Source organism: Malaclemys terrapin, chromosome 13, assembly GCF_027887155.1.
Source record: "Malaclemys terrapin pileata isolate rMalTer1 chromosome 13, rMalTer1.hap1, whole genome shotgun sequence".
NCBI lineage: Eukaryota > Metazoa > Chordata > Testudines > Emydidae > Malaclemys > Malaclemys terrapin.
In genome coordinates, this window is record NC_071517.1 from 36,224,712 (window position 1) to 36,242,830 (window position 18,119).

The 18,119-nt window shown below is 43.8% G+C and overlaps 1 protein-coding gene across 2 annotated transcripts; it reads left to right on the top strand.

The window, feature by feature from the left end:
* Positions 1–11,110: 11,110 nt before the first annotated feature.
* Positions 11,111–15,681, top strand: LOC128848072 (olfactory receptor 1009-like). 2 transcript variants are annotated; one of them, XM_054047832.1, is made up of 2 exons: positions 11,111–12,021; positions 15,666–15,681. In XM_054047832.1, the coding sequence occupies exons 1-2, from the start codon at positions 11,111–11,113 to the stop codon at positions 15,679–15,681; spliced, it is 927 nt and encodes a 308-aa protein (XP_053903807.1). The 2 variants fall into 2 exon arrangements, with proteins under 2 accessions (XP_053903807.1, XP_053903806.1); XM_054047831.1 differs by lacking the exon at positions 15,666–15,681 and having other exon boundaries at positions 11,111–12,049.
* The last annotated feature ends 2,438 nt before the right edge of the window (positions 15,682–18,119 follow it).

Genomic DNA, 18,119 nt, shown 5'->3' on the forward strand with positions numbered 1-18,119 from the left:
CATGTGATACACCCAGTGTGACCCAGCCTGTTCAAACTGGTTCCAGTGCTCCCCAAAGGCACAGTTTATTAATAACCATTACGGCTACATCTACACTATGAGCTAGAGGTGTTTCCCAGTTCATTGAGGTAACATTCCAAAATTAGCAGTAGTAGCATGGGCAGCTGTGAGCAGTGGCATGGACTCATTTCACGGAGTAATAATCCCACCTGAACCCCGTGGGTATGTATTTGACAAAGCTAGCCATACTGCCACACACCACAGCCCATACTTCAGCAGCTACACTATTATTTTTAGTGAGCTAGCTCAATGATAGCTAGCACGTGTATGTCTATGTGAAGTGGGAATCACACCCCTAGTTCATAGTGTAGAAACATCCTAAGTGTAAGTTGTTAGGCAAGTATTGGAAAGGGCCTCCTCTTTCTTCCCCTAGGGAGTTAGGCTCTACAACCCTGACAGACCTCTTGGGTGAAATATCCATTCCATTATATGGTCCAAAAGCACAAGAGTCATGATAGATCCAGAAACAATATTGAGAATTACTAAAGTGAAATCCCATGTGTCACTCATTAGATAGAATGTAACTGAAAAATGGCTAGAGCGACACAAGGAGTTTAACATCATGTTTACAGACTTTGCAGCTGTTTTTTGACTCAGTGTATCAATCAGCTCTGTGGATACTGCAACTTGTGTGTGGGATGACTGAGGGCTTCGGATGTCTCATGGAAGAACTGTACCACAGTACATGTGTTTGTATGGGGGTAAACGGTTTTATTACAGACTGGTTTTCAGTAGAATGAGGGGTATGCAAGAATGCAATCTCTCACTTATGTAATGTAATGTTCTGATAGATTATACAGTGACAGGTTTCAGAGTAGCAGCCAATGACAAGGCTTATTGAAGCTGAAGTAGGAAGTGTAATATGTAAATATTCATCTTTAGTAGATCTTGAATATGTGGATGATATTTCCTTACTTAGAGAGACTATTGACCAGCTACAGCTACTGCTGTAAGAGCTAAGGAAAACGGTGGAATCTAAGGCCTGGTCTACACTAGGCGTTTATGTCGAAGTTAGCGCCGTTACATCGAATTAACCCTGCACCCGTCCACACCCGCGAAGGTATTTAGTTCGACATAGAGGTCTCTTTAATTCGACTTCTGTACTCCTCCCTGACGAGGGGAGTAGCGCTAAATTTGACATGGCCATGTCGAATTAGGCTAGGTGTGGATGGAAATCGACGCTAATAGCTCCGGGAGCTATCCCACAGTGCACCACTCTGTTGACGCTCTGGACAGCAGTACGAGCTCGGATGCTCTGAACTGCCACACAGGAAAAGCCCCGGGAAAATTTGAATTTGAATTCCTTTTCCTGTCTGGCCAGTTTGAATCTCATTTCCTGTCTGGACATCGTGGCGAGCTCAGCAGCACTGGCAACGATGCAGAGCTCTCCAGCAGTGATGGCCGTGCAATCTCAGAATAGAAAGAGGGCCCCAGCATGGACTGATCGGGAAGTCTTGGATCTCATCGCTGTGTGGGGCGATGAGTCCGTGCTTTCGGAGCTGCGATCCAAAAGACGGAATGCAAAGATCTACGAGAAGATCTCTAAAGACATGGCAGAGAGAGGATACAGCCGGGATGTAACGCAGTGCCGCGTGAAAATCAAGGAGCTGAGACAAGGCTACCAGAAGACCAAAGAGGCAAACGGACGCTCCGGATCCCATCCCCAGACATCCCGTTTCTACGAGGCACTGCATTCCATCCTCGGTGCGGCCGCCACCACTACCCCACCAGTGACCGTGGACTCTGAGGATGGGATAGTGTCCACGGCTGGATCCTCGGACATGTTAGCGGACGGGGAAGATGAGGAAGGAGATGAGGAGGACGAGGCAGTCGACAGCGCTCACAACGCTGATTTCCCCGACAGCCAGGATCTCTTCATCACCCTTACAGAGATCCCCTACCAACCCTCCCCAGCCGTTACCCCTGACACAGAATCTGGGGAAGGATCAGCCAGTAAGTGTTGTAAAAATCTAAACATTTATTTGTAACAGAACAGGAATATTAACAATTTAAAAAATGGGTTTCTCATGATTAGTTTGATTAGCTTAACGGTTCAGTCATGGGCAGTGCAACTATTGAAAAAAAATCTAGCAATGTCCGGTTTTGCATGATTGTCCTGCCCAAGCCGCTCTACTGGTTAGTCACTGCTACAGCAGCTACAGTAAAATGCGGTCTATATGTCCGGGGATGGAGCAGAAATCCTCCTGTGACATCTCGAGGAAGCTCTCCTGGAGGTAATTGGAAATCCGCTGCATTAGGTTCTTGGGGAGAGCGGCCTTATTGGGTCCTCCGTAGTAGGACACGTTGCCACGCCACGAGACTATCAAGTACTCTGGAATCATTGCTCTGCACAGCATGGCGGCATACGGCCCTGGTCGTTGCAGGCTTTCCCGGAGCATTCTCTCTTTCTCGCTGTCAGAGATCCTCATGAGGGTGATGTCGCTCATGATGACCTGCTTTGAATGAGGTAGGGGAATGTTAGTGTTGGGACTGCTTTGCCGTTCCTTTACAGAACTGTAACCGCTGGTTTGCAGCCACGCGGTGGAGGCGGGAGAGGGGCAGCCGAAAGGGATCGTTCCCAGGGACAGCCGCGAGGGTGTGGGACAGGAGCAGACTTCCTGCTTGCCGAATTGCTGGCAGCAGGGACCGACATTGATTTCAATGTGAAATGAGGCCATTGCTAATATTAAAGTTTTAAGCTGCCACAAGTCTACGGCTTACCATGTCTGCCTGCAACAGAAATTCCGTTCTCCTGAGAGGCTTCTCAAATGTGCTGTAGAAGACCCCAGGCACTGAATGCGAAGGCCGAGAATTCGACCTTGTGCTGAGTGCGCATGTGATAGGTGCTGTGCATGGTCTTGTTAACAGAGAAAGACTATGTTCTTTGTTCACAACTACATTTATCTTTCTGAGGAATTCACTCCCTTTTTCCCATTCCCACAGCCCCATCTGCGACTGTCTCACAACCTAGCCTGTCATCACACTCCCAGAGGCTAGCGCAGATTAGGCATAAGAAGAAGAGGACACGGGAGGACATGTTCTCGGAGCTTATAGCCTGCTCCAGAGCCCAGGCAGCACAGCAGACCCAGTGGCGGGAGAACTTGACCCGAATGCACCAAGCCAACATGGATCGGGAGGAGAGGTGGCGTCAGGAAGACCAGCAGGCGACTCAAACCCTGCTTGGACTAATGAGGGAGCAAACGGACACGCTCCGGCGCCTTGTGGATGTTCTGCAGGAACGGAGGCAGGAGGACAGAGCCCCGCTGCAGTCCATCTCTAACCGCCCTCCCCCGCCACCAAGTCCCATACTCCCCTCACCCAAAGTGCACAGAAGGAGAGGCGGCAGAGTCCCTGCTAACTCTCACTCCACCCCTGCAGAGAGCTCGAGCAGCAGAAGGCTCTCATTCCCCAAAATTTGACAAGTTCTTTCCTTCCCGCCTGACACAAGCCCCCGTCCAAGTTTCACTTTCCCAGTTCCATGTTTGGTTGATAATAAAAAATACGTTTCTGTTAACTACTGTTTCCATCATGTTCTTTTGGAGGAGGGGGGGATAGGGGGTTGGTAATTCGACAGGACAGTCACCTTTGGCAGGGTATATAGTCGGGGGCAGGCACAGCAGCAGGGCACATACATAGTGCAGTGATGCAGTGACTAGTTACCCTGGTTAGTCTGGGAGGTTGTTTTCATGTTATGTGGTGGGGGGTAGGTTGCTCTGTGACTTTGTGGCAGGGGAGGGCAGTTACAGATCTTAAGCGGCGGTCCTTAGGCAGGATCACAGAGCCACACAGCAGGGGATCTGTAACCGTCCTCCCCCTGCCACAAAGTCACATAGACCCCCCCATACACACAGTCCCTATCAGGAGGGGTGACAGGCTCCGTTGAAACAACCATCCCACCGCAGCGGAGCCTGTCAATCCTTGAGTTTAGAAGCTGCATTCGCGCCACTACAGTACACCCGCTCCGCACCACAGTCTGCGTCCCAGTTTTAAAAAATTCCCGCGAATACAGTATTAAAGAAAACGGTGTGCTTTAACAAAGTAGAACTATTTTTATTTTGAAACGTGTGTTGGAAGTGGGGTGAAGGGGGTATGTAACTGGATAGGATAGTCAACATTAACTGGGCAAAGAAACGGGGGCAGGTTTAGCTTCTCAATACACAAACTTTAAAGTCACAGGTTACCCTGCTCACTCAGGAACTTTGCTTTCAAAGCCTTCCGGATGCACAGCGCTTCCCGCTGGTCTCTTCTAATCGCCCGGCTGTCTGGCTGTGAGTAATCAGCAGCCAGGCTATTTTCCTCAACCTCCCACCCCGCCATAAAGGTCTCCCCCTTGCTCTCACAGAGATTGTGGAGCACACAGCAAGCTGCAATAACAATGGGGATATTGGTTTCGCTGAGATCACAGCGAGTCAGTAAGCTTCTCCATCTCCCCTTGAGATGGCCAAAAGCACACTCCACCACCATTCTGCACTTGCTCAGCCGGTAGTTGAAGAGTTCTTTTTCAGTGTCCAGGGCGCCAGTATAGGGCTTCATGAGCCAGGGCATTAGCGGGTAGGCTGGGTCCCCGAGGATGACTATAGGCATCTCCACATCCCCAAGAGTTATTTTGTGGTCCGGGAAGTAAATACCTTGCTGCAGCCGTCTAAACAGACCAGAGTTCCTGAAAACACGAGCGTCATGAACCTTGCCCGGCCATCCCACGTAGATGTTGGTAAAACGTCCCCTGTGGTCCACCAGTGCTTGCAGCACCATGGAAAAGTAGCCCTTTCTGTTAATGTACTGGCTGGCCTGGTGTTCCGGTGCCAGGATAGGGATGTGAGTTCCATCTATGGCCCCACCGCAGTTTGGGAATCCCATCGCTGCGAAGCCATCTATGATCGCCTCCACGTTTCCCAGGGTGACTACCTTTGGCAGCAGTACATCAACGATTGCCTTGGCTACTTGCATCACAACAACCCCCACGGTAGATTTGCCCACCCCAAACTGGTTCGCGACTGACCGGTAGCTGTCTGGCATTGCAAGCTTCCACAGGGCTATGGCCACTCGCTTCTGGACAGTCAGGGCTGCTCGCATCCGGGTGTCATTGCGCTTCAGGGCAGGGGACAGCAACTCACAAAGTTCCAGGAAAGTTCCCTTCCGCATGCGAAAGTTTCGCAGCCACTGGGATTCATCCCAGACCTGCAGCACTATGCGGTCCCACCACTCAGTGCTTGTTTCCCGTGCCCAGAATCTCCTTTCCACGGCATCAACATGACCCATTGCCACCGTGATGTTCTCGGCGCTGGGTCCCCTGCTTTCTGAGAGGTCTGTGCTACTCTCAGACTTCAGGCCATCACCGCGTTGACGTAGCCTCCTCGCCTGACTTTTCTGCATCTGCCTCAGGGAAAGGTGTATGATAAGTTGCGAGGCGTTGAGAGCGGCCACAACTGCAGTGATGGTTGCAGCAGGCTCCATGCTCGCAGTGCTGTGGCGTCCGCGCTGTCACTGACTAGAAAAGTGCGCGAACTGATTTCCCGCCGGCGCTTTCAGGGAGGGAGGGCGGGAGTGATGGACGGATGACGACAGTTACCCAAAAGCACCCTGGACACATTTTTTTTACCCAGAAGGCATTTGCGGCTCCACCCAGAATTCCAATGGGCAGCGGGGACTCCGGGAACTGTGGGATAGCTGACCACAGTGCACCACTTCCAATGTCGACGCTTTCCCCGTTAGTGTGGACTCACAAAGTCGAATTACTGTCCTTAGTGTGGACACACACGTTCGACTTTGCAATATCGATTCCAAAAATTCGATTTAAGTAAAATCGAACTACTCTCGTAGTGTAGACAAGATGATAAAACCAAAGCCATGCATGCCTCCTATAAAATGGAAATGAATTACCTGGTGATGCTGCATGTAGATGGCAATGACATTGAATGGGAGAATATCTATCTGAGTAGTCAGTTGACAGCAGGAGGTCCTATATGCGAAGAAGTCATACATCTGATTGGTCTTGCATCAATGGCACATCAGCATCTTCAAAGGCCTCTGTTTGGGTGGCAGGCAGTTTATGTGACAACTAAGAGAAGTGTTCGGTGTGGTAGTGATGACAACTCTGTTATACAGAGCAGAAACATATCCATTAAAAATAGCTGAGGAGAGCAAAATTAGACAGTTTTCAGTGTCAGTAGTTAAGAGTATTCTTAATATCCGTTGGTTTGATTTTGTCACAAATGAGGAGCTACTTAGATAAACCCAGCAAGTTGCAGTCTTGCACCAGTTGAGAGTAAGATCCCTGCAATGGTGGGGTCCTGTCTAATGTGCATAAGAAGGTATACTTTTAGTAAAGGTTTATAAATCTGAGGTTAAAGAATGTAGAGTATGAGGCCAATCATGAATGAGATTGGAAGATGCAATTATGAGGAATTTAAGTAACCTAAATCCTCCCATACTGATTCTTATGGAAGCAAGAAGAGTTGCAAGGGACAATCCAAGATGGAAATCTATTCTATGTCCCACCCTAGCTGCATTATAGTGATGTGTATCTGCTGCTGCTGATGTGCCGCTGATATATATGCAATGTGAACAGCTTCAAGAGGAGAGCCTGAGGAAGCCCCGCCCTAACTACCTTACACCCCAGAGATTAAACACTGTCCTCAGAGATGGGAGACCTAGCTTCAAACCTCTGCTCCGCGTCAGACAGAGAGGGAACTGAAAGAGGATATTCCATGGCTGAGTGCCCTAACCACTAGGTTGGAAGTATGGGAGGATGTTAGGGTTCCACCTGCTGAGTTTGTCAGTTTAGCCTTCCCTTCCCACCCCCACCCTCACCCCCGATGAAAATATTTGGCAAATAGGTTTCACCTTTGCAAATCGTCAACCAAAACTGCATTTTTTGTAAATAAACTATTTACCTCAAAATTTTGCCCAGCTCTATACAATACATCTCCTCCTTTGTCTCATCTCTTACTCTTTCCTGCCATCTTATACAGTCTATTTGCTCATTTCTCATTCCTTAACCTGTGTGTCCGTCTATTGGCGATGTTCAAGGATGGCTCGCCATTTCCCACGTTTTGTCATCTTCTGCCCTCCTGTGGTAATTACACATTATAGCTAGGATCTCAAAGGATTATATGGGTGATAAAAATATTTGCTATTTGGGTGTCAAAGCAGCAAAAGGAGAATCTGAGTTTAAATATGTGTCTTTTTGATTGACTTTCACTGAGTTTGGATATCTAAATCCATTAGGCTCTTTTGATAATCCAAGTATCATTGCTCTCATTCTTACTCATGGTAGAATGGTGTTTAAGGGTTGAACCAGCACAGTGTTATTTATAGCTTGTTACAGAGAGTGAACTTCAGGGATCTTGTCCCAGGGGATACAAGCCAACTCTTTTAAACAGCTCTCAAGAATCAGATCTTAGTCTTGGAGTCAGCTAAGGAGCAACTCTTTGCTCAATTCCCACTACACATTTTGAGGGGTTTCACTGCTCTGGATAAAGAATATTGGATCTCCTTAGATGCTGTATTCCAAAGGTAGGTAGAGAGATTAGGTAGAAAAATCTGTATGTATGTAAATAAGCAGACTAAGAAAACAGAAAGAGAAAACCACAGGTCAGAATGAATTCACCATATTTAAGATCCATATTTAAAAGCCAAGTGAGTTGATCCAAATTTGCATTCCTTATTAGGATTTTTTTATCCTTTCCATTTCAAGGGACTAGATTCTGCCTCCCCTTACCTGGAGGTGGGTCTCTCTATAACGTCCCATTGACTTCTGCCAGGATGCAGCAGTCTACTCACACAGAGTCAGTCGCAGCATAGGGGCCATGAGTAGCAGCCCACCTACTACTTGAATCAAACAGCTCGCACTCTCACTATTTCTCAAGGCAGGACTGAAACAACTGAGATCAGTTGGTGAATGTTAGCAGTAATTTCTATTTTTGGAGTGTGTGTGTGGGCGGGGGGCATGGTATAGGTTAGGAGTAGGACATTCTCTGGAGAAGACACTTAGTTTTAATAAGAATGTAAAAATGGCCCTACTTGTTCAGACCAAAAATCCATCTAGCCCAGTATCCTGTCTTCCAATAGTGGCTGGTGACAGATGCTTCAGAGGAAGTCAACAGAATATGGCAATTTATCGAGTGATCCATCCCCTGTTGTCCAGTCCCAGCTTCTAGCAGTCAGTGGTTTAGGGACACTCAGAGAATGGGGTTACATCCCTGATCAACTTGGCTAATAGAAAATTGATGGACATATCCTCCATGAACTCATCTAATTCTTTTTTTTACCCAGTTATACTTTTGGCCTTTGCAATATCCCTTGGCAATGAGTTCCACAGGTTGACTGTGTATTGTCTGAAGAAGTACTTCTTTATATTTGTTTTAAACCTGCTGCCTATTAATTTCATCAGGTGACCACTGCTTCCTCTGGTATGTGAAGGGATTTTATAGGGACAGTCCCAATATTTGGGTCTTTTTCTTATGTAGGCTCCTATTATCCCCCACCCCCACCCTGATTTTTCACACTTGTGGAGATTTTATTCACCTCTATCGTGTCCCCCTTCAGTCACCTTTTTCCAAGCGAAACATCTTTTTAATCTCTCCTCATATGCAAGGTGTTCCATACCCATAATCTTTTTTGTTGCCCTTCTCTACTTTTTCCAATTTTAATGTATCATTTTTTGAGATGGGCAGCCACAACTGCACAGAGTATTCAAGGTGTGGGGTACCATGGATTTATATAGTGGCATTCTGATACTATTGGTCTTATTATATATCCCTTTCTTAATGGTTCCTAACATTCTGTTGTTGTTTTTTTTATTTCCACTGTACATTGAGCTGATGTTTTCAGAGAACTATCCATGATGACTCCAAGATCTCTTGCTTGGGGGGTAACAGATAATTTAGACCACATCAGTTTTATGTATAGATGAGATCAAATTATCCAATATGCATTACATTGCATCAATCGACATTGAATTTCATCTGCCATTTGTCACTCAGTTACCCAGTTTTTTGAGATCCCTTTGTAAGTCTTCTCGGTCTGCTTTTGGCTTAACTATCTTGAATAATTTTGTACCATCTGCAAAAAATGTTTATTGTTTACACCTTTTTCCAAATCATTTACAACTATGTTGAAGAGCAGTGGTCCCAGTAGAGATCCTTGGGATATTGTGAAATTTCCCTTTGCACACAATCTGCCTGTGTTTACATTCAGATTCTAGTACAAGGTCCACCTTTTTCCTTAGGTATTTGTCTTATGAGTTGATAATGAAAGAAAGGTTATTTTTTCTTGGTGTTGTTGTTTCTCTCTTTCAAGTCTTGGAGCATTCATGGACTCCAGCCTCTCTCTTCTGGTTTTGCCAAAATCCAACCTTAGTTCACTTAATGGTTTGCACTATGAGTCCTTTTCACAGTTTGGCTGAAAATTATCTTTGGCTTTCTTGAATTGCTGGAACAGTTGAATGATTTCAACCTGGGGTTACCCACTTCCACACACACACCTTGGCAGTGGAGGAGCCTGTCATACAGCTAAGCTTTTTTGAGGCCCTCTTTATGGCAGTTGTAATATTTATCAATTTACCTAAATTCTCTGTACTTGATTGGGTTGTCAGCCTATGCCCAAACCAATATTTCTAGGTCTCAGGGGTTTGTTATTATTTTATTGTTATAGAAATATTTGATATTTTAATCGGGATGAATCCAATAAGATAGTATAGATATTAAATACTCTACAACAGCGGTTTTCAACTTGTAGTCCGCAGATCCCTGGGGGTCCATAGACCATGTCTAAGATTTCCAAGGGGGTCCGCACCTCCATTTGAAATTTTTTTAGGGGTCCGCACATGAAAAAAAGGTTGAAAACCACTGGTCTACAAAATTTATAAAATGTAATAGAAAAATGTACTTCTTATAGAATTGGCCAAATTTCCCTTTGCACACAATCTACCTGTGTTGACATTCAGAATCTAGTATAAGGTCCACTTCTGTGCTTAAGTATGTATCATGAGTTGTTAATGAAAGAGAGATTATTTTTCTCTGAGAGCATATGGGGATGAATACAGACTGGACATTGGAGAGAACATTGGCTTCATTCCCATTCCCAGTGTCAAAATAACCGCTGACTTTCATGAGGGCAGGATAGATTCTCTACTATATGTAAAGCCTGACATTTGGATGTTCAGAATCAATGAATCAAAAGTCTCATTGAGTCAGAGTTTAAATGATTTAGGGACAAAAGTCCCATTAATTTTCTATAAGGCCCCTCTTTTCAAAATTATGTCACTGTGCCGAGGGAATGTTTGCTTCTCACATTCATTTCTTCTTCTTCTTCTTGAAAAATCCTAATGATTTTAATAGGTAAGAATTCAATTATATACTACAGATATTAAATCATGATTCCAACAAAATAGTCTGGAACAAGTGACAGAAAGTAATAGAGAAGGAGATTATTTTTCTATATTTGGCAACATGCCCAGCTATTGTAAATTGGCCATAGTTTCATTAGAGGCAATCTGCCAGTTCCCATGCTGGTGTACCTCAGTTGTAGCTCTGCTGAAGTCGTAAGGCCAGAGAGAGAGAGAGAGAGAGAGGGAGAGACTGTATAGCTTGGTGGTTAGAGACCTATCCCAGATGCAGTAGACCACGTATCCAGTAACTCTGCTCTGCTTCCTCTCTAATATTTTAGCTAGATTGCATCAGCTTACAAAGGATAGACTTAGGGAGACCCAAATCAGCCTGTCTGCTGGTCCAAGCTGAACAGGTCTTTTGTGAACACCAATGGAGCCAGATTCTGCAATTTAGGCAGCTAAATTGGCAGTTAGGTGCCCAAGTCCTTTTTTGTATCCAGCATGTTTTGTCTGTTTAACACACACAAACTATATCCAGCTTCTCTGTTTCTCTGTCTCTGATTTTACTATACTTATAATACACATTGTACAGACTGGACTAGGGCTCTCTTTACATTCATGCTACTGATCAGATTAACTTCATATGCTGTTTCAATTTACTTTTAATATAAATGTTAATGTGTTTTCTCTCGTCCTCCAGGTTATAGTTTTCCTGAATAAATGCCAATGAAAAATCAAACCACACTGACTGAATTTATTCTCCTGGGACTTTCCAGTGACCCACAGTTGCAGATTTTCCTCTTCCTGGTGTTTTTAGTTATTTACCTAATTACTGTGGCTGGTAACATAGTGATCATGGTGGTGATAAGGGCTGATTCTCACCTTCACACTCCTATGTACTTCTTCCTCTTCCATTTATCCTTTGTTGATATCTGCTATTCCTCAGTCACAGTGCCTAACATGCTGAAGAACTTCCTAGCAGCACACAAAACTATTTCTGTCAACGGCTGCATTGCTCAGATGTTCTTCATCCTCCTCTCAGGTGGTGCTGAAATTCTCATTCTCTCAGCCATGGCTTATGACCGCTACGCTGCCATCTGTGACCCATTGCGTTACATGGAGAGAATGAGCAAAGGGATCTGTGTTCAGCTGGTGAGTGGTGCATGGGCAATAAGTTTAGTCCATGCCCTGCTTAACACTGTTTTTACCTTCAAGTTGCATTTCTGTGGGCCCAATCAAATCAGCCATTTCAGCTGTGAGCTCCCTCCTCTGTTACAATTGTCCTGCACTGACACCCTCACCAATCAAGTGGTGCTTTTTACTTCTGTTGTGATATTTGCATCAAGCTCCTTCCTCCTCACCCTAATCTCCTACATTCACATTATCTCCACCATCCTGAGAATACGCTGTGCAGAGGGCAGGCGTAAAGCCTTCTCCACCTGCAGCTCCCACCTGATTGTGGTTGGCTTATTCTATCTGACAGGTTTTCTCCAGTACACAAAGCCCAGCTCGGTCTCCTCTGTGGTGCTGGATGAAATATTCTCCATTGAGTACTGCATTTTGACTCCCATGTTAAATCCTATGATCTACAGCCTGAAAAACAAGGAGGTGAAAACAGCTGTAGGGAAAATGTTAAGGAAATTCAAACTTCTCAAGTAGTGTCAATTTTATTTAAAAAAAAAAAAGTACACAGAACTGTGGATAACACATGTTTGGGAGATTCTCTGTTCAGGTATCTGCCACTTTGGGCCAAAGCCTCAGCTGATCTAAATCAGTGTGGCTCCATTGAACTCAGCAGGCCACATCCACTTTGGGTAGAAGAGACACTGGAGCAAAGGGGACAGGATCCTGGGTCTCCATCTAGGGTGGGTGCTAGAAGCCCCAGGATTTAGAGCCATTCATGCACTCTCTCTCTCTCTTTAGGTCAATATCTCTTTTAATCTGACCCACTGACTTCAATTGAGCTATGGCCAATTTATACCACTTGAGGATCTGGCGAGTTCTATGAAAAGAACATCTTTGTCTATTGCATTGTATAGTTCTTCTAGAGTATTTTGATGATAACCCTATTTAATATCTGTAGTATCTTATAGGATTCATCCCTATTAATGTCTCTGAGTGTGATCCCCAGCGTGGCCAAGATGCACAAAGAAATTAAGGTTCTATTAGGTGAGATTGAGAGAGACACATATCAGGTATCCAATATCACAATGGTTAAGGAACCCACATGGGAGGAAGCAGATCCCTTTTAAAAATCTTTCTCCTTATCAGGCACTTGAAGAGGTTCTGCTACGTCACTAACTGCTAGGATAAAAGTTTAGGGGTTTCTTCCACCTAATTCCTTCCTCTTTTCTCCCCTCTGTCACCATGGTTTCTTGCCAACTTAGGTGGGGTTAGAGACTTCCCAGCTGAGAATCCCAAGCTGAAGGAGGTGCCTGCCCCCAGACGAGATAGGGACTGAACTCCTGTGATAGCTGCAGGGTTCAGAACACAACCCCCTGCTTGGCCTTTCCCATTGGCTAAAGAACCATCTGTCATATTAACTTTTTAAAATCCCATTCTTAGGTTCCTTTGTCTCCCCTTTCACTGTGTAGGGAGCCTGGCCGTGCAACTCAGGCTCTGGAAACTAAGTGATTAAAAAAAGTCACCTAAAAGTTATCCACTACAATGCTCAGCATTAGAACAGCTACGTCCCTTTGTGAATATAACTCTGGGTGTAAATCCACCTCGTTCCATCGATTTAATGGCACTATGTGGATTTACATGAACTGGGAATCTGGCCCATAGTGTCCATATTCTAAAGTGATTTTACATTCCTCAAATTTCCCTCACCGTTGAGTTGGAAAGACCGGGGTATCATTGAGTGTCCACTTAAATCCTAAACATAATAGGAAGTGCTGTTGTCACTATGCACCCCAGTGAAATTCACCCTTAGATGCAGCACTACAGCTGGTGGAAAGCAGCGTAACTCCACTGAAAGAAACAGGGCTACACCAATATATGTCAGCTGAGGACCTTGCCTCGGCGAATGAAGTTAAGATTCAGAATCAACCTTTTGTCAAATTTGGACTTAGAGAGATATCGTCTCAGGTAAATGAAGAGCCAACCAGCAGGCTGGGCTTTTCAAAAGAGTTTAGGCAAGTTAGGTGCCCTACTCCTATTGAATTGGAAAAATGTAGTCCCAGTGACATGCCCAAGGTCAGTCAGAAAGTCGGTGGAGAGGAAGATATTGAAGTCTGATCTCTTCCATCTCTCTTTCTGCCTTGGATCATGCAATCATCCATGTGCCCGCTGGAAGTCCCATATCTCCTCCCATCTTAGTATGCACTCCCTGTCCCCATTAAGAAAGATACCACCCTCTCCTCCTGGTTTCACAGGGAGAATTTCTTCTTTCACATGCTTCACAAAAAATGAATAGAGCTGGTTGAAAATGGGAAAATTTTCATGAAAAAAAAATCATGTCCCTCTTTCTCATCAAAATTCATGACTTTTGCAACCTGCTCATTGAATAGAAAATGGCATGATTTAGCTACTCTCACCTCCTGCTTTTGCAGGGTGTGTCACTCTGTTGGACTGTAAATTCTTTAGAACAGGAGTGATGACCACTTCTATGAGTGTTAGTTCTGGTCAAAAGTTTTTCCCATGTTTGGAAAATAAAAATTGAAAGTGTTGTTTCATCAATATTTTTTTTTTCTTGGGGCGAGGGGAGCATTCAATTTCAATTTGACATCCCAAAATGAAATGAAAGTGTTCGTTTCAAAATGTCCAATTAAAATGAAAACTTTCATTTTGAATTGATATTTTCACTTACATTGACAATAAAATGACTCATGTCAAGCTCATTGTACACAAAAATATCCACTCAATATGTAAGTTTTCATTTTAAATGGACACTTCAAGAGGAAATATTTTGTTACAATCAAATTTAAAGATGAAATGTTTAGACATCTAAACCTTTTAGAATTTTTCATCTCATAACATTTTGACATTTCACCTTTTTGGACACTGTTGGGAGTAAACAAAATATCAAAATATGGAGCTTCCTGGGTGATGGAAATTTCTGTATCATCTCTAATATTTGTACACTGCCAAGTATAACAAGGAACTAATTTCATAGATTCAAAGGCCAGAAGGGACCCCTGTGATCCCTAGTCTGTCCTCCTGTGTCACACAGGCCAAATGTATTTATTTATATATATAAAATAAAGAAGTGGTTTCTCCAGTGTCTCAGTCTATTATATTTAAGCTCTCTGGGTCATAGACTCTCTTTAATTTCATCTTAAGCACAGAGACTAGTATTTTGTTGGTGCTTAATGGACGATTGATAGTAATAATCTTCTGTAATTTGGGGAAAACAACCTCACAGATGAAGTGAAGAGTTTAATACATGTTGTAATAATTTGGCTTAGAAACTTATCCTCATTATGAGTTCAACTGTTAAAAGTATGTGACAGTTCATCAGATGTCACAGTAGCCTCTAATAGCAAATGGTGATACATTGATATATCTGAAAGTGTTGTTACATTAAGATTTTTGAAGAAAAATATTTCATTTTTTTGTTATGGGGGGAAGATTCCATTTCAATTTGACGTCTCATTATGAAATGAATTTTTTGTTTCAAAATGTCCAATTGAATTGTAAACTTGCATTTTGAATTGATATTATCACTTAAATTGACAAAAAAAACTCAAGCTCGTAAATAAAAAATGTCATTAGATATGAAAGTTTTCATTTGAAATGGACACTTCAAGAGGAAATGTTTTGTTACAATCAAATTTAAAAAATGAAATGTTTAGACATTTCTTCATCCAAACTTTTTAGAATTTTTCATCTCATAAAAATTTTGACATTTAATCTTTTTGGCCCCTGTTGGGATTAATGAAATGTCAAAATATGGATCTTCCTGTGTAATGGAAATTTCTGTATCATCTCAAATATTTGTACACTTCCAAGTATAACAAGGAAATAATTTCATAGATTCAAAGGCCAGAAGGGACCAGTGTGATCTCCTAGTCTGACTTCCTGTATAATACAGGCCAGATTATATATATATATGTGTGTATAAAATAAAGAAGTGGTTTTCTCCAGTGTCTCAGTCTATTATATTTAAGCTCTCTGGGTCATAGACTCTCTTTAATTTCATTTTAAGCATAGAGACCAGTATTTTGTTGGTGCTTAATGGACGATTGATGTGTTCGAAAGGTTGCCTCTTTCACCAACGGAAGTGGCTCAATACAAGATATTAGCTCACCTATCTTGTCACTCAGGTAGGTAGATTAGGTAGATGCTGATGGAGGGATAGATGCCACACAGAGAGGAACAAAGATCAATAATGCTGATAGTGTACTGTGACATAACATATTATACAATCCAAAATTATATATAGCAATCATATGAGGAAATGTTCAGAAATGTATGGGTTAGTTTCTGATCTCTTAAAAAAGGCATAGACACATGTTATACATTAGTCAGTTAAATGTTAGCGGTGAATGTTGGCCTTGAGTTATATGTGAACTCATCCTGATTTCTCTGGATGCTTTGACAAATAATTGGGATGGGCAATTTCTTTTGCCATGGGGTTACTCATGACCTGCTGATGGTGCATATAGATGGCAACCACATTGAATGGGTGAATAGGTTTTTCTATCTGGGTACTTGTTTGACTGCATGAGTTTCTATATCTGAAGAAGTCACACATCTGAAGGGTCTTGTGCCAATGACATTTCGGCACCTTCAAAAGCGTCTGTTTGGGAGGCAGAATGTCTATGTGAAAACTAAGAGACAATTCAATATGGTAGTGATGACAACCCTGTTAAACGGAGCAGAAACATATTCATTAGAAACAGCTGAGAAGAGGAAATAAAACAATTTTCAGTGTCAAAAGTTATGCCATATCCTTGACATCCATAGATTTGATTTTGTCACAAACAGGGAAATATTTAAATGATCTCAGCAAGTTGCAGTCTTGCATTAGTTGAGAAGAAGACAACTGCAATGGTGGGGGTATGCACAATGTTCAGAAGACAGTATGGTTTTACAGAAGGTTCAAAGAGCTGAGGTAGAAGGAAGTAGAGCACGAGTGCAACCATGAATGAGATTGAAAGATGCAATTCTGTGGGATTTCAGAAACCTAAATCATTCCATCCGGACTCTTTTGAAATGAAGAAGACTTGCAAAGGACCATTCAAGATGGAAACCCATCCTATGTGCCACCATGGCTGCGTTAGAGCCAGGTGTTTCTGCTGCTGTTGTTTTGCTTCTTTAAATTCAGCAGCACAACAACTTAAGAGAGACTGAGGGTATGTCTACACTACGAAATTAGGTCCAATTTATAGAAGCCGGTTTTATAGATATCAGTTTTATACAGTCGATTGTGTGTGTCCCCACATAAAATAATCTAAGTGCATGAAGTCGGTGTACCGCGTCCACAGTACCGAGGCTAGCGTCGACTTCTGGAGCATTGCACTGTTGGTAGCTATCCCACAGTTCCCGCAGTCTCCGCCACCCATTGGAATTCTGGGTTCAGATCCCAATGCCTGATGATGCAAAAACAGTGTCGCGGGGGGTTCTGGGTACATGTCATCAGGCTCCTCCCCCTCCATCAGAGCAACGTCAGACAATCGATTCACGCCTTTTTACCTGGGTTACCTGTGCAAACAACATACCATGGCAAGCATGGAGCCCGCTCAGCTCACCATCACCATATGTCATCTGGGTGCTGGCATACGTGGTACTGCATTGCTACACAGCAGCAACTCCTTGCCTTTTGGCAGTGGATGGTGTTGTACGACTGGTATCCGTCCTCGTCATACTCCTCCGTGAGTTCACCCGGGAAAGTTCTTCAGCAGATTCCTCTAAGAAATACTGAACCAAACTCTCTACTCTGGGCATCTGATTCTTGAAGATGATGGCTATCAGTTGTAGTACATCATTTTCTGCCAAGCTCCCAGAAGATGCCGATGGCTATCAGTCATGCTGCACCATCTGCTGCCAGCTTTTTAAGATGTAAAAAATAGATGGACCAGATTTGTTCTGTATTCATTTGCTTCCCCCTCCCTCCGTGAAATCAACGGCATGCTAAACCCAGGGTTTTAAGCTCAATCTTTGGGGGGGCCATTCTGTGTGACAGTTGTTTGTGTTTCTCCCTGATGCACAGCCACCTTTGTTGATTTTAATTCCCTGTACCTGTACGCCATGTCGTAACTTGCCCCTCCCTCCCTCCGTCAGACACTAGTTTCATGCCTTTTTTAAGACCACACGCCATAGCACTGGGATCATGGAGTCCGCTCAGATCACTGTGGAAATTATGAGCACTATGAACACCACGCACATTGTCCTGGAGTATATGCAGAGCCAGGACATGGCAAAGCAAAACCAGGACCAGCCGAGGAGGCAATTGCAGCGCGGCGATAAGAGTGATGAGGAAATTGACATGGACATAGACTTCTCACAAGGTACAGGCCCCAGCAATGTGCAAATCATGGTGTTACTGGGGCAGGTTCATGGCGTGGAACGCCGATTCTGGGCCTGGGAAACAAGCACAGACTGGTGGGAATGCATCGTGATGCAGGTGTGGGACGATTCCCAGTGGCTGCAAAACTTTCTCATGCGTAAAGGCACTTTCATGGAACTTTGTGACTTGCTTTCCCCTGCCCTGAAGCACCAGAATACCAGGATGAGAGCAGCCCTCACAGTTGAGAAGCAAGCGGTGATAGCCCTGTGGAAGCTT